We start from the raw sequence: 20,445 nt of genomic DNA, 5'->3' as shown, positions 1-20,445 counted from the left end.
GTGCATTTATGCAGCCATGCGATTTATTGAGCAACGAGAGGAAGCGCTCCTTATCTTCAGCCCTCGCGCGGCGCTCGGAGCCGGGGGAGGAGCGGAGCGGAGCGGGGACGCGGACGGACCCCGCAGTGCGGGCCGGCGCTCCGCCTCCCGCTCGGTACAGAAGCGCGTCATCATCTCCCGCCCGTCCCCCGTCGCCCCGAGGAGATGCCATCCCCGCGTCGGTACCGCTGCCAGCCGGCCTGCAGCCCCGAGGCACCGACCCGCCCGCAGCCGTGCCCGTGGGCAGCAGGACCGCAGCCGACGCGAGAAGCGGGAGGCCCGCTTGTCTCCATTCCCAGCGGGCGCTGGCAGGCGTGTAGGAGGAGGCGGAGGCTTCGGCGTCGTCAGTTACTCGGCGAGGATGGGGCGGCTTTGCAAAGCAACAGCTGGTGGAGCCCACGCTGTGCCGAGCGCAGACAGCAGCCACGTCACGCTGACACGCGGTTGTGCTGATCCCCACAGCTGAGTCAGAGCGGATCCACCTACCAGACCCACCTGCGAGGCATCAGTTCAACCCACAGAGCCCATCTGTTCCGTGTGAGCCTTATCTCGGGCTCTTTCCTTCGTGCACAGGATACGTTGTGTGGTGTTTGCTCCCAGGCGTAGAGATGGGTGCCACAGGCTGCCTGCTGCTCTTGTTTTGGTCTTAGCAGGGTGCTTTTATTTTCATCCCTTCCTCTGAGATGATGATGGGGGTGGCCCCAGGACCGAGGCAGGTTCTGCTCATGTATGGGATCAGGCCTTGAGCCTTCATCTCTACCAGCAGGGCAGGTGACAGAAGAGGAACCAATTATTGTTTGCATAAAGCATCCCCATTTTCAGATTGAAGCGAGTCCTTAGCTATGCATCCTGTTTTAAGGGAAATGTTCCTGCTATGTGGATTTTACAAATTGTTACAGTTTTACAAAAAGCAATTAGAGAACATCATAGCCTCTGGCGGGACCAGCAATCTGTCCATCACTGCTCTGTGGCACGATGTGCACCAAGTGCTGTGTGCTCCCATCTGCTGAGTCAGTGTAGAGGCATCCTTATCACCCCATAAACAGTCCTATGGCATTGGTGGGATAAAGCAGCTCTTCTGCACAAGGTTTTCCCTGTCTCCAAGGCAGTCCTTCCTGCTCAGCACTCGGTCAGTCACTCATTAACTTGCTTTACAGCTCAAACCAAACAGTAACAGCACCAACCGGTGCTGCCCTGCACCTCTCCCAGGCACACCACGTCTGGGGCTGTTCAGCTTTTGCTCCAGTGCACATATAGCCAAAGAACAGCCACTCCCCTCCCCCCTGCATTACAGCAGAGATCCCAGACCCAGACCCTTCACCTCTGCCTCAAGGATCGATCCTAACCAGAGGATGGTTTGAGGAATAGCCCAGATTGCATGTGCTGGATTGCATGTTTGGTTTAGGTAAGGCATTGATAGGGAGTGACAGAGCCAACACAGTGAGAGCAGCCCTGCCCCACGTGCTGGTGGGGAACCTGGTCCAGACAGCTGTGCTGCAGGCAGAAAGGGACAGCAGAAGGCTCCCAGATCTGGGCTGGGGAAAGCCAGGCTGCAAAAGATGAGTGATCTTAGTCTGTGAAAGGCTTGGTCCCACCAGACACAAAGCTGCTCTTGCTGAAGCTCTCCAAGCAAAATTCAACATGTGCCACACACCTGCAATTTTGGGTGCCCTGGAGCTGGTGCAGAACTGGCTGTGCTGGTTGTGCTGTGTCTAAGCATGCAGAGCTGTCCTACCCCACATAAGATCTATTCCGCAGCTGGCAGCCCCCAGGTTCACAGTCCTGGTGAGGGAGACGAGCTGGAAAGAAAGCCAATAGTAGCCACTCCTAACCACATCAATCCTGGAGCTGCAAGCATGACACAGTAGGAATGGACTCGGTGCCTCTGCTGGGGAAACAGCGACCATTCCCCAAATGAAGGACTTTCCTCTTCACTCCAGCAGCCAGCTGGGAGAGCTGCCGCCGCACGTCCTTCTGCCAGTAGGAGTAAAGCAAGGGGTTCAGGAGGGAGTTGCACAGTCCCAACAGCCAGAGGTAACTCTCAATGACTCTGTAAGGGAAGCACTTGGTACACACAGTTTGCACGATGCCAGCGATGAAAAACGGCAGCCAGGACAGCACAAAGCAGCCGATCAGCATGGCCACGGTGCGCATGGCCTTCATGTCACTGGTGCTGCCCCTGGCCAGCCCTGCACGTTCCACTTCCCGGATTTGTTGCACGTGCACAGAGGCAATTTTCAGCATGTCACAGTAGAGGTAAATGAAGAGAAACAGGACTGGAAAGAACCCCATGCAGGAGACAATGAGCATGTAGCTGAGGTGGAAGACTCCGAAGAAGGAGCATTTTTCCTCGATGGAGATCTTCTGAAAGCCTGGGATAAGGAGTGGGAGAAAGCCAACGATACCAGCAAGCAGCCAGAGCCCCACCAAGTGCAGCCCGACCCGCGTGCCTGTGACCAGCTGGTGATAGTGGAAAGGCTTTCTGATTGCCAGGTGCCTGTAACACGCGACCAGGGTCAGGGATAGGATAGAAGCAGCAGAAGAGGATGTCACAAAAGCCATTCGCAGGACACAGAAGATCTGTGGGGGATGAACGTGCTCAGACAACTCCCCCCTGACCAGACCTACAACCGACAAACCAACTATGGTGTCTGCAGCAGCAAGATTAAGGACAAAATAGTGTCCCTTGTAGCCAGTCTTCCAGATCAGGCGAAGGAGGGCAATGGCCACCAGCACGTTGGCAGCGATGATGAGCGGAGCCAGCACAGCAAGGATGATTCCCACAGCCAAGCTAGCCATGTCTGGTCACTGCGGGACACAACCCAAAGATGGTATGTCCACAGCACGATCCTAGAGCATTCCTCACCTGGGGCTTCTTGGTATGCACAGCTCAGTAAGCAGGCGATGGGCAGCTGTGAGCACAGCACCTCACTCTCCAGGTGGTGCCTCAGGCTGCAGAGCAGAGTTCTGCTGTGCCAGAAGGGACTGATGCACTCACAGCACCCGTTGTGCCCACAGAGGTCCCTCCCCTCATGCCGCGTTTCCAGACAACCCGAGAGCAGGAGGGTGAGCTCAGAGCACTGAACAGGAAGGCAGTGTGAGGCTGGGCTGACGCCACTCTCCTCCCTAACAGCCCACTCCTGCTCCCCTGGCTCCCTGTCCCACCAGCAGGGCAGCAGCTCCCTGCACAGGATGTTTCAGCATCTCCCATTCCAGGGCAGCCTGTGCTGCTGTTGGCCTCTCCATCATCTCCTAGTGCAACCGTGAGACCTGCTTGGGAGCTGTGGTCTGTTTACAGCACCAGGATCACACCCTGATCACTCCTCCTTGTCCAGTGGTACTGCTGTGGTGGCATGCAGGGAGGTGAGCACCCCAACCAAGCACTAAGGACCTGAGCAGAGCCAGTGCCTGGCTTTGACACAGGTGCAGATAAAGGAGAAAAGCCCAGCAAGATGTACAGATGGTACAGCTCATGAGGCTTCTACAGGGTCACTGCCAGAACTACAGCAGCCTCGTCCCAAAGGGACCAAAGAAATAACACTGATCCCTTTAAACAAATCTGCCTCTCCTGGACCAAGAAGTGGAAAAATCAGAGCTGCCAGGAAACAGGGAAGGCTTCAGCCTTCCTCTGTCAAATAGCAACCCGAGGCGAGCGGTCTGCTCAGGAGAGGCTGAGCACAACCAAGGTCAGGATACAGCTGAGAATGCAGCCAAAGGCAGAGCATGGCACAGGGCAGGTTGTAGGTGCTAAGGGTGGAAAGAAGAGCCTCCCACCAGCACTTCACATCACAAAAAAAGAAAGCCAAAAACCTGTAAGAGGCCATGAATACACTGTTCATACATTTCTGAGGAGCTGCTTGTAGAGCTTTGCTCCTGAAGAATAAAGATGGGATAGCAATGGCTGACAGCAAAGAAATTACAACCATCAGTATAGCTGCACAGAAGGGTCTGCTCCAGAACTAAAGTAACAGAACCGTGAAGGAAGCCAAACGAATGTGTAGAATTACTGTTAAAATTCTTCCCTCAAATGGATTCGTATTGATCCATCACATCACTATGTCTTTACTTTGAATATTCAGAAATTCTATTCAAGAGTAAGGCAAGCTGAAGCATGCAAACGTTGTCTGCTTTCAATCCTCTGCTCCCAGCCCCTGGTAACTTGCAGCTTAACTCTGAAACTGACCCTCCAACCTTCCAGGATCACCTCCATTCATTGCACTATTTAAGTCCACAGGCCTCACCTTCCTTATGCATTCAACCAGATCCCTATAGAACCACACAAATAACTCTCTTTCCTTTGTTTGGCTGAACATCCCTTGTGCAATCTGCACAGAGAACGTCACTTTGCAGCAGTCTCAAGCAGGAAGCATTGCTGCACATCACATGGGACCTTCATCTGAACCAAAGCTCTCCCACAGAGGAGGAAGGAAGTAGGGATAAAAACTGTTTGCTTTTATGGCACCATCATTTCCTGACTATCAAGCTGTCTTTTAGAAATACATTCATTGCAATGAAGTTTGAAGACTATGAAGAAAAAATAATGTATTTAGGGGGAAAAAAGGATATATAGTGTGCTGGAAAAACAACCTTCTCTTGTTTCCAAGGGCAGACATAGCATCTGCTCTGAAAAATATACCTAATATGCTAAGTCTGCACAAACACAAACTCATGCCATCCAGTCAATAAATAATTTAATGAGGTTACAGGTTGCAGGAAAACATGACAGCACCCCTGTCCAGCCTCCAGCCTCACCCCACAAGTACAGCAGAACGAAGTACATGAGTCAAACAAACCACAGCTGCATCAAAAGGCCACTGGAATGCACAGATCTTCACAGAAGATATTGCTTCAGGCCCAAACACTCGTGCACAGTTAATACTCGCCTCTGTGTGGAACAAAGCATGCAGTACCTGCCATCAGCCTCCCAGTTACACTTCAGCCAGAACAACCTTCAGGGACCATGAATGTGGGAGAGGAGGAGAATCCAGACCCACACGTAACAAAACATCAAAACGTGGGGATGGTGAAATGAAGGCTGCAGCAAAACACTGCTGTGAGCCTTGAAGATGACACTCGTGGAATGAAGCTAGCTCTCAGAATGGAAGTCGCTTCAGTTGCTCATATGTGATAAAAAACTGAAGGAAAAGTCAAGGAATTAGGCCAAATACATACAGCAGCTGCACTGCACCTCCCTCATAACCAGGCCAGACCCCACAAGGCAAGGCAGGCAGATCATCAGCATAGTATAGCTGAAAACCAATATGGGGAATCCCATCTTCCAGGCAGCATAAAGTGATCTGTACAGATGGAAGAGAGCTGTAGAAAGAGGCTACCAGAGAGGGAAGAAACTGACCCCAAAATCAAGCTGGCCAAGGTTTGCCTGGACTACTAGGAAAGGGAAATAACTAACTGGGATTTTCTAAGCAGGGACTTCTTTAAAATAAATTACATACACCATGCCAGAAGGAATGAAGAAACCAGTACAGCAACACAGCAGTGACTGACGATTCTGCAGAGCACGTCAGCACCTGTCTCAGGAGAAGAATATTCCAGGCTTCCCTCTTAAAACAAGAGCCAATCTTGAAACCGCTGTGACTCCAGCAGCTCTGGCTAAATGGAAAGTTTAAAGCTGTGCACTTGAAAGTACTTACTGTACAGGAAAATGCCTATGCTGCTGCACTGGAAGTCCCTGCATGAACCACCTACAAAGCTGTCAGATGGATCAATCACAGCCAGTGGTATTTTTTGGTGCTCGAAGCACCTGCAGTCACATCGCAGTCTATGTCTGTCCAAGCATAACAGGAAGTTGCTCTGGGCTAAGACAAAGAATTACCCCATCAGGGTGTCTTGTCTGAACTTCTATTTACAGCTTAGTCTTCCCCTGCTTGCCCATACTCATCACCTCCCAGCAGCATACTGAAGGATACAATGATGTTCCAGGGACCGAGCCGAAGCCAGTTGGGCCAGAAACCTTTATAGAGTGCAAAGAACCCTTCACTCTTCCATGTCTGGGGGGAAAGAAGAGAGAGATCAGTTATCAGATTCAACTTAGGATCAGTCACAGATTCTGAAGAGAGCTAAAGAGGAGCTCTGCTGTGGAAACACCACCACTCTCTGGGCTTGGCCATTCAGCCAGTTTTCAATACACCTCACTGTCTGCTCACCCAGCTCGTATTTTAACAGCAGCCAGCCTCCTAAAAAGCAGTGTTTTGCCCACCTGTTTCACCTCCTTACCTTCACAAGACCATCAAGAGTGCCCTTGTAGAGCTCCACACTGCCCACTATCGCTCGCTGGTTCATCATTCGTGTCCTCACCACATCCACGGGGTTGGAGGCAATTGCCCCTGCCAGCCCACATGTAAAACTGGAACTAGATATACCAGAACATTAGAGAGAAATAGCTCTGAATATGGCCAGCCTGGCTCAGACAGGCCTGGACATAAGCACAAGAGTACTTTTCAATTCCATGAAAGGCATTTAGCAGTAAACATTAGCTGTCCTGTCTGCTCCCACCCAGAACCAATAGCACACTGAGACCCAGAGAGCCAGAGAAGCAAAATGCTCAACTCCATCTAATGAAGACCCTGCCAGAGCCCACTGCCAGGTCTCCACAGGGCTGCCTGCAGTCCAGCAAGTGTTTCTGGGTGCTGACAGAGTGACACAGACCTGAAGGCAGGCTCTTGGAAATGCACATCCTTCTCCCCAGAGCAAACATTTCTTCGTGGCTGGGAAGGAGGGAGGAAGACCAAAGGCAGCCACAGGGAGCATGCAGCTGCTAGTCTCCTCCCTGCACATATGGTCTAGTGCTTGTCACCTTCAGCCCACAGCAGGCAAACCCAACAGAAGCACTGCAGCACCTCCAGCTAAAGTGTCTGCTAGAAGAATAATAGGAAAATGTAGGTGAAGAAAAACTTTGGGAAGTTTCTAATCCACCCCCTGTTCAGAGCAGGGCTGACTTCAAAACTAGGTCAGATTGCTCAGTGTATTCTTCTAGTCAGTTCTGCAACTTTCTTTGTTTCACAAAAATTCTTATAGCAAGGGCTGCAAGCTGACATTTTCTGTAGATGAGAACCTCAGACTGGAGCAGCTCTTTCAACCTATTGCTACCATTCATCACAACTAGAACTCCTGCCAGGTTCATACCATGGCAGCAAAATGGAGCAACAGCATTTCTGGTAACTAATGAACTGAATTCAAGCTTTTATTTCACTTCACCAGAAGGATTTCTGCCATGTTCCTTCTCCAGGGAGGACTCTCTAGGGATATTTTCTGGGCATCCATAGCTGCTCCAGTCAACACAGCAGATCCCTCAGAAGCACTGAGTTTGTTCTTGGCAGCTCCAGAGCTCTTGCTCTATAAACAGATCTCCAAATCCCACTTTGCTTCTTTGCTTCATACACCCTGCCAAGCCTGGAGAGTGCAGCAGCTGCAGCAAATACTCACACAAAGTGGGTAAAGATTGTATCACCCATCAGGCCTGACAGAATTAAGTGCTTCTTGGTGATGTCGTAGACTGGCAGTTCCACCCCAACCACAATGGCAGCTCTCTGGGCTGTTGGAACAACACCCTGCAGAACACAAACATCAGTCACAAGCATGAACTGCTGCCTTGAGACCCACAACTAGTATAAAACTTCTTTCCAGCCTCCTCTCAAGGGTCTTTCTCTCAACAGGACACTTGGTATCCTCATCATCCTGCCTTGCACCCGAATCTTGAGGTAGAGCTTGCTCGCTGTCTCCCAGTATAACTCCAAAGCTAAGGAGGACTCCTCCATCCTCCACCCTAGCAGTTTTACTACAGCCAGATTAACCAGATGCTGCTTCTCTCTGGCCCACAAAGGAATAAGGCTATAATTCACTTTTCTTCCTCACCAGCATACTGAAATTTCAACTCCAGAAAAGATCCTGTACCACAAAAGTCCTGATCTACTTGCCCAGACCTAAATACTGCTCCACCCAGGGACAGCTTCAGCCCTGGGAGCCAGGTTTGACTGGCCCAGTGCTGACGCTGCCACAGCACAGATGCAATCTCCACCACAGATGTGCTTCTGTTTGCCTGTTAATGAGGAGAAGGACTTGACTACCATCCCTGGTTCACAGTTCTCCTCAAGAGTTGTACTTGGGCTCAAAGAAGGAGCAGCAAACAAGTTGAGGAAGCTTTTAGTTCTGATACTAGTAGAGGTGAGGGGTTTCCAGCAGCTGGTGCTCACCCTCCAGAGGCCTCGGGTACCCTCTTGCTGGTAGATATCGATGAAGCTGCCAATCATGCCACCCTGGAACAAACTGCCTTGAGCTTGCATTCGAATCTGAAAGAAATGTCAAGTCAGGGGCACAGCATCGGCGCCTGCCCTGAGGGCAATAACAGTTTGATGGATTTCCTGGTATAAAGGAACAACAGAGCAACTCCCATTCATAACAAGCCCAAATTAGCAGAACTAATGTCAGTAGTGGCTTAGAGAGAGCACCTCACTGCAGCTGGGAGAGATGCACCTTTGTTAGAAAGCAGGAGCATGTGGCAAACTGCACTGGGCTCACTGGACACACACACTTCTTACCTTCAGCACATCTGTCGGATTGGCAAGTGCAGAGGAGATCACCCCTGAAACCACTCCACAGATTACATTGATTAACAACGTTTCATCTGCAATCAAGAAAAGGAAGTCAGATCCTAAAGGTCTAAAGAGAAGGCGCACAGGCTGTACTGAACAAGCAAGAAGCTCTGGAAAGAACACAAAAGCTAAATTCACAAATCACATGGTGAAGCTGCACAAGCAGAAACTGGCCATTTACCACCAGCTGACAGCAGACCTATCTGTAGCTGCCAGTGACAAAAAGCAGAGGCTGAAACAGCAACACATTGTCAGAGAGAAGCAGGTCTGACTGCCAATTCTAGCTGATCAGACAAGTAAAGGGATGCTATACAGGAAAGTGCTAAACAATCATCTGAGATTTCAGTGCCCAGGGATGCATTTCTCATAATGGAGAATGGCAAGACAAAGGGGCAACTAAACACTCCTCAAGGCAATCTGACATCAATTAGTTTTAATTTGGAGCCCCAGCTGGCCACACTCAGAATATGCAGCCTCCCTGAAAAACAGAGAGTAGATGATCCAGGCAGAGAAAGTTAGATGCAATTAGTTCCAGAGAAGGAAAAAAAATCCAAGATTTCCAGGTCCAGTATTAGATTGATGGTTATATTGGAAAAAGGCCCTTTGCTGGTACTGACCACAGCACTTCCCAGAGGAGACCAGGCCACGTGCTGCCCCAGGCCTGTAGGGAGACAAATATTCAAACAACAGTACTCACAACTGGAAATGCTGCAACAGCAAGTGAGATGGGCAGCCCAGAGCACATGCACAGAACCATCCACAGGGAGAGGCATCACTCAAGAAGAGAGCAGCCCCTGGAAAACAGGTCTAGTGCATTGCACACCTGGTCCTCTCACTGGTGTGAATCTCACATCTCACCTTCGCAGGCTGAACATCATAAAGTATTCACTCACGATAGGACAGGGTACAGAACTGCACATGCAGCTCTCCCAGTAAAGAAAACTTCAACTTTGGCTGCTCTACCATCTTACAAATAAGAGCAACAAAGGTTCCTGTCAGAGTCAAGAACACACACTGTTTCTTATCTCTTTAATCCCTGCAAAAGCTCATGAATTGGACAACTTCTTAACCAGAGCTGCTGTGTTCAGGCAGAAGGACTTCAAGAGGACAACAGGAAAGGCTTCTTAGTGAAGGTTATAGCCCAAGTAACACAGAGCAGTGCAGGGAGCATAGCTGGGATATCATAAAATCCTAGAATGGCCTGGGTTGCAAAGGAGCACAATGCTCATCCAGTTCCAACCCCCTGCTATGTGCAGGTCGCCAACCAGCAGACCAGGCAGCCCAGAGCCACATCCAGCCTGGCCTTGAATGCCTGCAGGGATGGGGCATCCACAACCTCCTTGGGCAACCTGTTCCAGTGCCTCACCGCCCTCTGTGTGAAAAATGTCCTCCTAATATCTAACCTAAACCTCCCCTGTCTCAGTTCAAAACCATTCCCCCTTGTCTTATCACTATCCACCCTCATAAACAGTTGTTACCACTCCTGTTTATGCAATCACTTCAAGTAATGAAGATATATATGATGTCTTCCCTCAAGCTAATGAGAAGAGATGGGCCTCTGTCAGTACACTGGAGGTTTCCTGAGCTCTGATGTCGCAAAACAAAGATGAAAGCTGGGGAAAGCATGGATGTGTTCAGCTTAGGGACCATTTCTGTGACTGTGGGCGGCGTCAAGCGCAGTGAGATTCCAATTGGTGCTGCAGCCTATCCCTGCATGTAACACAGCCGCACAGCACGAAGCGAGAACTCCATCTCTTGGAGAACCAGAGCTGGGAAGGACAGGGAAAGGAAGGAGCAAACCCACACAGAACAGAGCACACAGCACCGCGCCGTGCATGTCTGGCAGAAGAGCTGCACCACGTTCCTACCACAGACCTTCCAGGCGCTCCACGAACAGCCGCTTCAGGCTCTGGTAGATGCCGATCTTGATGGTGCCGTAGGACGCCTGTCTCAGCAGCGCAGGGGCGATCCTGAGCGAGGGAACAAACGGCGGAAGCTGAAGCCCCCAGCAGGGCGGCACCCCGGGGCGCAGCGCCGGCCGCCGAGAGGCGCTTCGTGCACCGACCATCCCCGCAGCGACGCCGACACACCGCAGCCGGCCCCGCGCAGCCCTTCAGCCCCCCCGGCTCCGTACTTACCCCGAATAGAGGGCGCGGCCGCCCTCCTCGCGGCAGATGCGGAACAGGGCATGGAACATGCCGCGGTAACGCACCTCGCGGAACCGCGCATCGGCGCTCTGGCCCTGCACCTGCAGGCGCGTCTTGGTCAGGTCCACGGGGAACGTGCCTGCGGGGAGAGCGGCCGTCAGCGCCCCGCCCCGGCCCCGCGCCGATGCCCGCCGCCCGCCCGCCACACCTCACCGAACTCGGCCACGATGGAGGCGAGCCCGCCGTACACGAAGGGTTTCCAGTTCAGCGCGGACATGGCATGGCGGAGCGCGCCGCCGCGCCGGGCCGGACACTGCCTCGCCTCGCCCCGGAACCGGAAGCGCCCGGAACACGAAGCGCCCCGGAACCGGAAACGCACCGCGACGCGCGGCAGGCGGATAGCGCCCCCCTGGCGGCGAGGCGCCAGCAGCTTGCTCTTGGAGTTCCATCAGCGCCGCCCGCCGAGAACGGACGGCGAGGAGACGAGCGAGGACTGCAGCTACTGAAACCACCCCGAAACCCACGGGGTAGGCGGCAGAGAGAGCTAGTTAGCGAAGCAAGGGCTCCGGCAGCAACCAGATGCGGCTCAAGGTCACCGCTGCGTTCTCTCCATTTCTCTGTCCATTGCCATCGATGTCAGCCCAAACACAACGAAGTAGTTCACCTTTCCCTGCTACCCAGACACAGAAGTGGTGCTCCCAGTTGTTTCTTCTGGTTAACAGATCGATTTTATTAAAAGGAGTTTAAAACAAAAAACATGAACAGCAACGGCTCAGCAGCACAGCCTTTGAGATCCATCTCATAAACAAGGTAAGTGGGACAGGCTGGGGGCACAAAGCACTTATGCCCGCCTGCAGGCACCCACCGGCCCCACTGCAGACAGGAGTGCTCCCATTGAACATGGGCCGGTTGGGGGTCCATAGCATCCTGCTGCTCTGCACCCCTACTGCCCATGCTGTGCCGTGAGCCCCTCCACAACTGTCTGTGGGATGCCACTGCACAGAAGGGCTGAGTGAGGCAGCAACAGAGCTCACATCCCCGTCCACAGCACAGAGAGAGCCCTGTCTGAGGAGTAAATGAGTCAAAGTTGTGTGTGAGCAGACACAACACCAGCTGTGGTACCCTCAAGGACATACCAGGAAGCCGCAGACAGCTCCTAGTGCAGCTCACAGGGCGCAGCTGTCTCTTGGTGGGCACAGCTGTGGCCCAGAGGGTGCTCGCACCAGGGCTCAGTGATGGCTGGAATCTCTGGTGGAACCACGCTCCCTGTGCTTGGAATGGGGCTCTCTGGTGCTGCTCTCCCACCGGTGCCTGGATCTGCTTCCTTCATGAGACTCCTCTCGCCGGCTACTGTGCCCCTCACCCTTCCTGCTAACCTCTCCTCTCTCTTCCCGTGAACCGTTCTGCCCTCTGTGTTCCTGAGAGCTCTTTTCCCCTCTCCTCCCCAAAGACCTCTGGTGCCTCTGCTCTTCCTCATCTCGCTGTGTCCTGCTCGCATGTTTCTTCTCAGACTCACTGCAGGACTGCTGACTCCCACCAGCATATCGGTCATAGCCAGGATCTTCCTTCTCCTTTTTAATCTTGATTCTCGGATGTGCCTCTTCAGCAGACGCTGTTCTCTTTGCAGCCTGAGAGCTCTGCTTTTGCTGATCACGCTTACTCTTCTCTTTATCTGAAACAAAAGGTTCATCTTTAGAGATGGATAGTCCTGTAAGCATCATCTCCACAAGCTCTGTTACAGAGCACCACCAGCTTTTTTTTTTTTTTTTTTTTTTTTTTTTAAAGGCTTTTTTTGGAGCCTTTCTTCTCCCTGACCCCCAGTGTCCTGACCCCCCCCTTGCAACAACCCCGCAGCCTAGCAGACAGCTCCTTTTCTCCAGGAAGAGTGCTTCAGAGGCTTGGAGTCAATTATCTCAGTAAGGGTAAATACTGGCAATGTGATGCATATCACAGAGTATAGCCTGGACATTAGGGTTGCATCTCTTTTCAAGAAGATACCTATCCCTGCTGTACGCTGAGCTAAGAGTCCCTGATACCCACCCACCACAGATCCTCCCACCCAGGGTAGAGACTGGCAGAAATGCATTTCACCTTTTTGCTTTTGGACTGGCGTGTCATCATCCTCCAATGAGGAATCTGATGATGTATGAGGTGGTGTTTTCACTCCACAGCCCTTTGCATGGAGGGCTTTTGTAACATCATCTAAATCATCCGAGTCCTTGGGAGGCCGATAGTTGGCCACGTGGTCCACACGGATCGTCCTTCCTTTGATCTAAAACAGGAGTCAGCAGCTGATGGATCTCCTCCCTGAAGTGATGCAGTGCTCCAGGAGCTGCTGCAGCCCCATCACTCACCTTGATCCCATTGAAGTTATCAACAGCAAGAACGGTGCTCCTCTGGTCCTCATAGCACAGAAAGCAAAACCCTTTAGACTTCCCAGTCTTCTTATCCCGCACCAGATTAATGTTCACCACCTCCCCATACCTGAAACACACCATCAACAGCCACAGAGCACACGGCTATGGGGGCACAGCAAGGCGGGGGGGGGGAGGGGGCACTTACTGCGAGAACACACAGATCACGTCCCCCTCCGTCAGCTGGTAGGGCAGCCCGCCTGCAGGGAGGGGATTGGGCAGCGATGTGGGGCGGCCAGGCTCAGCACGGAGCCCAGCACAGCCTCCCGCTGCTCTCCTCACCCCCTCCACACCGCCCCCCCCCAAACGCGGCCTACACGTACCGATGAAGACCCAGGCGCTGTCCTTGTACTCGGCGTGCCACGACACCGCTTCGCTCACGCCCAGCTCCGCCTCCCGCGCGTTCAGCTCGTTGATCAGCTTCACTTTGGTCAGCGGGCTGAGGGCGATGGGTACCGTTAGCACCGGCCGGGCGCGCACCCCCCCTCCGCCCGCCCCCCACCGAACCTACTTCATGATGGCGGCGGCGACGCGCACTGCGCATGCGCCCCGCTCCGGCCGCGCATGCGCGCCGAGCAAAGCAACGAGTCCGAGCGCAGGGCTCCGCACAGACTTTATTGAAGGCGCTCAGCACGGACACGCGCTTTTACCGTGGGCGTCGCGCGACTGCTCCAGCTTCTGCGCCCGGCCCGGCCGCTTCTCCACATCGCGATAGAGCAGCGATTTCTGCGCCTTCAACCGACAGGCCAGGCACATGAAGATGGACTCCACGTTCTGGCTCTCCTTAGGGTCCTTGGCTGAGGTTTCGAACAACAGCATGTTGTGAGCGTCGGCGAATTTGAGGGCCATGCTGGACGGCACTTGGATCAGGTCCTTCAAGTCACACTTGTTCCCTACCAGCACTTTGGGGACGAGGGGGGACACGGCGTGCCCGTTGCACTCCTCGATCCACATCTTGAGGTTGGTGAATGACGTCATCTTGGTGACGTCATACACGAAGACCACGGCGTGCACGTTGCGGTAGTAATGCTCCACCATGCTCTTCCGGAACCGCTCCTGCCCGGCCGTGTCCCACACCTGCACCTGAGAAGCACAACACGGGGTTCTTGAGGCTGCCGGAGCGCTGGGTGCCCACCTGCTGCAGGAAGGTGTGCTGCAGCTGCTCCGACAACCGATGGGTCGCACAGCTTTCATCCCTGTGCTCTGAAGGGGGAAAAGTCCCAGCCCGATGACTTACCTTCCCCAGGAGCACGTTGCTGGGCTGGTGCACCCAGCCAGCACCCCCGCCACCAAGCTCACAAAACACTGCTCGTTTCAGAAATGCCAGACTAGGTTAACACGTCGGCCCACCTAATGCTAGGCTGTGTAAGAGAACACTGAAAGTGATGCTCTGTGTATGCATGAAGGAGGTGGGGCAAAGAGAGCAGCGTTCCTGCGTGGAGCTCTGGGGTTCCTGCCTGGGGACGGAACCAGCTGAGAAATAAGGGTTGGGATTAAAGAGCAGAGAACCCTGGTGACAGGGCAGTGGGCAGTTCCAGCCTGACCAGGAACAAGAACTGGATGAGGCCCTCTGCAGACAGGAGGAGTCTCACGTTCACAGGTCCTTCTGGAGGCCTTCAACCATTCCTGTGCATGCTGGAGGGGCAACACAGCAGAGAATAAAGTGTGAGATTTCTGGAAAACATTGGTGGCAACTTCATGATAGAAGAGCCGATGAGGGGAGGTGCTATGCTGGGCCAGCTTCAGCAGGGCAGCTATCAAGGTCAAAGGCATCTCATCAATTATTTTGATTGCCCAGGGAGGTAATGGAGTCTCCTTCTCTGGAGATATTCAAGACCCACCTGGACACTTACTTGTACAACCTGGGGTGGGGAAACTGCTTTGGCAGGGGGGTTGGACTCAATGATCTCTGGAGGTCCCTTCCAACCCCTACGATTCTGTGATTCTGCAATCAGTGTGATTCTGTGATTAACCATGAGGTGGTGGAGTTCAGGATCCTGAGCAGAAAGAGCAAAGTGAAATGCAAGACCGCAACAGTGAGAGCAGATTTTGGCCTTTTCAACGATCTGCTTGAAAGAGTTCTGTGAATTAAGGCCCTATAGGAAAAAGGGACCAAAGAAAGATAGCTAATAGTGATGTACCTCCACCTCTGAGCTCAAGAGCTGTCCATCTGAATGAACAGGAGGTCGGGCAAAAATGCCAAGAGGTACAAGGAGGAAATACAGGGAAGGTGGAAGGTGAGACAAGTGACCTGAAAGGAATATAGACACAATGTCTGAGCACACAGAGAGGTGATTTAGAAAGCAAAAACACAACTGGCAATGAATGTGGCAAGAGATGTTAAAGGCACCAGGAATAGCTTTTCCAAGTATTTAGGTGGCAAAAAGAAGGCTAGGGACACTTGAATGTTACTTCTGATACCTGTCTGCCTTAAGATCCTTATAGAGAAACTAATGAAGCCTGGGCTGGATGAACAATAAATTGCATTACAAATTGGCTGGATGGTCAAACCCAGAAGGTGGTGATCAGTGGTGCAAAGTCCGTTTAGGAGCCAGTAACAGGGGTCATTACTGTGCCTGTTCCTGTTCAACATCTTTACTCAATCAGGAGGATGCAGCAGTGCATCCTCAACCAGCCAGGACATGGCAAGGTGGGAGGAGTGGCAGATACACCAGGGGGCTGTGCTGCCATCTAGAGGGACCTAGATGGGGGAGAAATGGGCTGACAGAAGCCTCCTGAAGTTCGACAACCCCAGGACTGAGCAGACACACAGCTGGGAATAAGAGGACCTTGGGGTCTTGGTGGGCACTGAGTTGAACATGAGCCAGCAATGCGTCCATACGACAAAGTTGGTTAATGATGTTCTGGGCTGCATTAAGCAAAGTATTGCCAGTAGGTCAAGGGAGGAGATCCTTCCCCTCTAGTTGGCATTGGTGAGGCTACATGTGGACCCAGCATTCCAGGTCTAGGCTGCCCAGTACAAGAGAGAAATGGAGATAAAAAGGGCCTTGAAATGATGAAGAGACTGGAGCATGTCATGCAAGAGACTGGAGCAGCCCTTGCAAGACAGGCTGAGAGCTGGGACTCTTCAGCATGGAGAAGAGAGCTTATCTCGTAAATGGTATAAATACCTGCACAGAGGGTGCAAAGAAGCCAGGCTCCTTTCAGTGGTCCCAGAGATGACAGAAGAGACAGGGACACAAACCAAAACAGTTGGAGTTCTTTCTGAACATCAGGAAGCACTTATTTTCCATGTGGGTGACAGAGCAGTGGCACAGGTTGCCCACAGGAGCTGCAGAATCCTCCTCCTTGGAGATGTTCAACAGCTGCATGGATGCGGTCCTGGGCAACCTGCTGTGGGTGGCCTTGCTTAAGCAGTGTGGTCAGACCAGATAGCCTACAAAGGCTCTTTCCAACTCACATCTGGCTGTGAGCCTGATTCTATAAGTCCTGCTTGCACTTGTAAGTAATGCCTTGAAGCCTGGAACTGGCAGTTTCTAAGTAAATGCTTTCTATGTGAACTACTCTGGGCTGTGACAGCGCCTGGCCCAGAATCATTCAGCATGGAAAAGTGCTGGAACAAAGAGGTACTGCTCATTCATTTCCATGCCTGTTTATCCCACACTGCTTGACTCTGGACACAGCAGGAGTAGGAGGGTGCATCTCCCACCTCTCACCTCCCCACTGGAATGCATGGTCCCAGAAGAAGGTGTAATTTGCTGCACTGCCTCCTAATCCTGCCTGCTGCAGCACAAATCACATCCAAGAAGTAGAAAGCCTGACAACCATTACAAGCTGGTGGCAGCAAGGCAGGCTTTGTGCCAGCCTGCAGATACATGGTGTTGAGTGGAACTGGGGAAGGCAGGGGGGGAAATGAACAGCTCTTCCTCCTAGAGAGGGGGAGAGAGAGAGATTCATTGACAGCTTAACAGCATAACTAAAGTTCTTATCAACAGACATTAGCTCTGCATTCATTGTGATCAGTCCTTCAATTTCTGATCCCCCATTTGTCAGCAGAATGGCAATATTTGCCCCCTCCCTGTAATTGCACAGACTGCTGTTTGTTCTGATCCATGTCACTGGGTAGGCCAAGACCTGCTGCAAACTCTGCTTCCCAGGCAGTTTTGTACCAACTGCAGCCCATCTGTGGATCTGCTCTGATCCATCAGTCAAAGCTCCTCTGGTCTGAGCTAATACACTTCTTACACTTGTGACACTGGTCTGCATACAGCAAATCAGTCCTGTTCTAGTTCTGTTGGAACTGCATCCTCCTATCGCTTGCTAACACCAGTTTTGAGTGTTAAATCACAGCTGTCAAGCCCCCTGCAACCAGGCAGCGTGAGCCCCGACCTTCCAGCGAGCCCCTGCAGCCACCTGCTCCACAACACACCGCTGTCTGAGCACAGCTCCGGCCCAGCCGATGGAGCCGGCGGCTCTCAGCACCCAGCCATGCGGGATGCCGGCAGCGTTCCGCTCCACGCCATCGCTTCAAACCCCCCGCGGACTCAAGCCAACATCAAAAAGCGGCAGTGACACGGTCGGAAGACGTCTCCGCAATGAGAAACCTTCCCCGGTTCCCCTCCCTCGGGCTGGAATCCGAACGGCCCCCGGGAGGCAGCCGGCGTTCGGGCATCCCGCGGGCGGTGCGGGGCCGGGACCGGCCGCCTCCGGAGCCCGATGCGATCCGCCCGCCGGGGCCGCCGCGGCCCACCTTGATGCGCTCCCCCTCGATCTCCACCGTCTTCTCCCTGAAGTCCACGCCGATGGTGGCCTCGGTCTTATCGGGAAAGGTGCCCCCGCAGAAGCGGAAGGTCAGACACGTCTTGCCCACGTTGGAATCTCCGATGACGATGATTTTGAAGATGCGGGTCTGCACGTAGGGCTCCAGCGAGGAATCCGGGCCCGGCGGCCGCCCTCCTCCCGCCGCCATCCCGCACCGCCGCACCGCACACACAAAGGCTGCGGCTGCGGCGGGCGGAGCGGATCAGGTGGTCGGGCGCAGGAAGGCTGCGGGACCGCCCCGCGCAGCGGCACCGCCAGCGGCCCCGCCCCGCACAGCCCCGCACAGCTCCGTGCGGTGCAGAGCAGGTCGCAGCCCCCCGGGTCGGCCCCGCTGCTGTCAGCATCGGAGAGGGCAAAGACTGGGGCTCCTCGTCCCCATCCTTCACAGAATGGCCAGGGTCGGAAGGGACCTCAAGGATCACGAATCTCCAACCCCCTGCCACATGCAGGGCCACCAAGCTCCACATTTCATAGCACACCAGGCTGCCCAGGACCCCATCCTGGCCTTCAACACCTCCAGGGATGGATGGGGCATCCACAGCCTTTCTGGGCAGCTGTTCCAGCACCTCACCACTCTCTCTGTAAAGAACTTCCCCCTGACATCCAACCTAAATCACCCCTCCTCCAACTTAAAATCATTTCCCCTTGTCCTGCTGTTATCTACCCTTTCCAAGAGTTGATTCCCCTCCTGTTTGTAGGCTCCCTTTAGGTACTGAAAGGCTGCACTACGCGGGGATATGGGAGCATGCAGCCTGAAGCATGCACACCTGGGAGGGAGTAGGGATGGGAGCAAGAGGCATCAGGTCAACTGCACAGCGCTCAGGGAGAAGTACTGCTGCAAAGGGGGTCTGTGAGAGCACCTGGCTTTCCTGGGTAACACAAGATAGATGGGCAGTGCAGTACAGCATGGGGAGAAGGGTGTAACAGAACCCCAATGGAGAAGCAACCTCCTTGGCCCTTCCATCTACAGACCCCAGTGCTCCTGCTGCCCCTGATAACATAGCCCAGACAGCTCCAGAAGAGATCACAGCCCCCTAAAACTGCACACAGCAGGGCTTGGTAAGAAGTGAAGGAGCCAAAGACTGGAAAGAATTTCCCAGGGGTCCCCCAGGAGGTCACAGCTGTCCCGGGACAACAGCACATAGCTGCCAGCTTCTGGCAATAATGAAAGGACAAAAAGAGGTGCAATAAACCACGCAGCAGGCAGAAAAGGCTCACAAAGACTGGTCCTGAAACACATGGATTCTTCCCCCCCCTTCTGATTTTGCTGATGTCTGCAAGTGTCAGCTGAGTGAGGCCACCCACCTGACCAGCACACCACTCTGTCTCATCACATTGCCTCCACTCTAAACAACGGGGATGCAGAAGAGATCCTCCCCATCAAGGCTACATCAGCTGATCTGAGGGTTTGACTCATAAAGGAAGCTCAGCTGATGGACTCAACACATCCAATTGGCTAAACCCCAGAGGTGTTACCAGGACACAATTTCCAACCACCCCCAGTTGCTTCTGTTTCAAATAGCTAAAAACCTCCAGAGCAAAGTCAAAGGGACACAAGGACATTGGCTGCGAGTTGCTGCTCAGCCCTCCCCTTATGTGAGCCCCAAGGGAAAAATCCCTTCCTTGGGGACAGCTGGATCCCCCCCGAGACTCAGCCTGAACATGAGCCTGCTCTGAGCAACATCTAGCTACTGGAAATGCTCACCGCAGCTCCGTAAGTAATGCCACCACTCCCTGAATGAGAGCATAACCAAATAAACAATCTTATTTGCCCACAGCCTTAGGGTTGTTTGTTTTGGAAGGTTTGTTTCTACCTGTCAGCTGCAATCTCCTCTCCTGCAGGAGCTCTGACACTGTTGCCATGTGCATCCCAGCTTGTCTGTCTCCACAGAGTCTGATGGAGGCACAGTCCCAGCACTGGGAACACAGCAGTGGCCCAAACATCCACCTCAACCACAGGCAGAGGTGAGCTTCTACATTTCTGATCCTGTGACTTCCCAGCAATTCCTCTTTGTCATGGTATGACATCAGGTTCGAGCCTGCTGTTCTGCTTTTCCTACTCCAAGTTCACTCAAACCACTGTTGCTTGCCCCAGATGTTTTGTTTTCTCAGGTAGTGATAGGAGGGATTCCCAGAGCAAGCAAGCTGGGGGACCTGACCTACTCCTCACATTAGAAAACGCAAAGTAAAGGAGACCAGGGTGGAAGATGCAAGTAGGTATGACAAGAGGGCTTCAAGGCTGTGCAGGAAGAGTGCCCTGTTTTACATGGACAGATATTTTGCTTCAGCCCCTTTACGTTATTAAAGCATACTGGAAAACAAAGTAGCAATATTCAGACCCTAGTCTGCGCCTTCAGTTCATTCTCTGCTACCAGCTAAGCTGCAGAGCTGTTCCTCCAAGGATGTTACCCCAGATGCTTTCCTAGCTCTCTGGCTGTATGCACACAACCAATC

At 53.1% G+C, this 20,445-nt stretch overlaps 4 protein-coding genes across 7 annotated transcripts; all 4 read right to left on the bottom strand.

Annotated features, from left to right (window-relative positions):
- Positions 1-5: 5 nt before the first annotated feature.
- Positions 6-3,556, bottom strand: GPR119 (G protein-coupled receptor 119). Its single transcript, XM_031594030.2, has one exon. The coding sequence runs from the start codon at positions 2,836-2,838 to the stop codon at positions 1,876-1,878; it is 963 nt and encodes a 320-aa protein (XP_031449890.2). The 5' UTR covers positions 2,839-3,556; the 3' UTR covers positions 6-1,875.
- A 1,157-nt stretch (positions 3,557-4,713) lies between these two features.
- On the bottom strand, positions 4,714-11,152 carry SLC25A14 (solute carrier family 25 member 14). 3 transcript variants are annotated; one of them, XM_031594031.2, is made up of 9 exons: positions 11,009-11,152; positions 10,787-10,934; positions 10,524-10,618; positions 8,595-8,680; positions 8,250-8,345; positions 7,483-7,607; positions 6,274-6,409; positions 5,967-6,047; positions 4,714-5,174 (listed from the first exon to the last, which is right to left on the bottom strand). In XM_031594031.2, the coding sequence occupies exons 1-9, from the start codon at positions 11,070-11,072 to the stop codon at positions 5,133-5,135; spliced, it is 873 nt and encodes a 290-aa protein (XP_031449891.1). In that variant the 5' UTR covers positions 11,073-11,152; the 3' UTR covers positions 4,714-5,132. The 3 variants fall into 3 exon arrangements, with proteins under 3 accessions (XP_031449891.1, XP_090006620.1, XP_090006621.1); XM_090150494.1 differs by lacking the exon at positions 4,714-5,174 and adding an exon at positions 5,635-5,855 and having other exon boundaries at positions 5,942-6,047; XM_090150495.1 differs by lacking the exon at positions 4,714-5,174 and having other exon boundaries at positions 5,839-6,047.
- A 145-nt stretch (positions 11,153-11,297) lies between these two features.
- Positions 11,298-13,826, bottom strand: RBMX2 (RNA binding motif protein X-linked 2). Of its 2 annotated transcripts, XM_031594032.2 has the most exons (6): positions 13,721-13,826; positions 13,533-13,648; positions 13,358-13,409; positions 13,150-13,279; positions 12,887-13,067; positions 11,306-12,467 (listed from the first exon to the last, which is right to left on the bottom strand). In XM_031594032.2, exons 1-6 carry the CDS (start codon positions 13,723-13,725, stop codon positions 12,025-12,027), a joined length of 927 nt encoding a protein of 308 aa, XP_031449892.2. In that variant the 5' UTR covers positions 13,726-13,826; the 3' UTR covers positions 11,306-12,024. The 2 variants fall into 2 exon arrangements, with proteins under 2 accessions (XP_090006622.1, XP_031449892.2); XM_090150496.1 differs by lacking the exon at positions 13,358-13,409 and having other exon boundaries at positions 11,298-12,467.
- A 10-nt stretch (positions 13,827-13,836) lies between these two features.
- On the bottom strand, positions 13,837-19,787 carry RAB33A (RAB33A, member RAS oncogene family). The gene is made up of 2 exons (XM_031594033.2): positions 17,921-19,787; positions 13,837-14,292 (listed from the first exon to the last, which is right to left on the bottom strand). The coding sequence occupies exons 1-2, from the start codon at positions 18,137-18,139 to the stop codon at positions 13,837-13,839; spliced, it is 675 nt and encodes a 224-aa protein (XP_031449893.2). The 5' UTR covers positions 18,140-19,787.
- Positions 19,788-20,445: the final 658 nt, after the last annotated feature.

This window comes from Phasianus colchicus, chromosome 14, assembly GCF_987193195.1.
Source record: "Phasianus colchicus chromosome 14, bPhaCol1.hap1.1, whole genome shotgun sequence".
NCBI classification, from domain to species: Eukaryota; Metazoa; Chordata; class Aves; order Galliformes; family Phasianidae; genus Phasianus; species Phasianus colchicus.
This window is presented reverse-complemented; position numbering and strand designations above follow the sequence as displayed.

Bases quoted from the DNA above. Each gene is read 5' to 3' on its own strand.
- GPR119 (XM_031594030.2), bottom strand. From the start codon at position 2,838: ATGGCTAGCTTGGCTGTGGGAATCATCCTTGCTGTGCTGGCTCCGCTC.
- SLC25A14 (XM_090150494.1), bottom strand. From the start codon at position 11,072: ATGTCCGCGCTGAACTGGAAACCCTTCGTGTACGGCGGGCTCGCCTCC. The intron at 7,608-8,249 runs GTGAGCACCAGC...TGTGTTCTGCAG, and splicing joins GTACCCGAGGCCTCTGGAGG to GGTGTTGTTCCAACAGCCCA. The intron at 6,410-7,482 runs GTGAGTATTTGC...TGGTATATCTAG, and splicing joins ACAATCTTTACCCACTTTGT to TTCCAGTTTTACATGTGGGC.
- RBMX2 (XM_031594032.2), bottom strand. The intron at 13,068-13,149 runs GTGAGTGATGGG...CTCCTGTTTTAG, and splicing joins ATAACTTCAATGGGATCAAG to ATCAAAGGAAGGACGATCCG. The intron at 12,468-12,886 runs GTGAAATGCATT...CTTTTGTTTCAG, and splicing joins GCCAGTCCAAAAGCAAAAAG to ATAAAGAGAAGAGTAAGCGT.
- RAB33A (XM_031594033.2), bottom strand. From the start codon at position 18,139: ATGGCGGCGGGAGGAGGGCGGCCGCCGGGCCCGGATTCCTCGCTGGAG. The intron at 14,293-17,920 runs GTGGGCCGCGGC...TGTGCTTCTCAG, and splicing joins TCGAGGGGGAGCGCATCAAG to GTGCAGGTGTGGGACACGGC.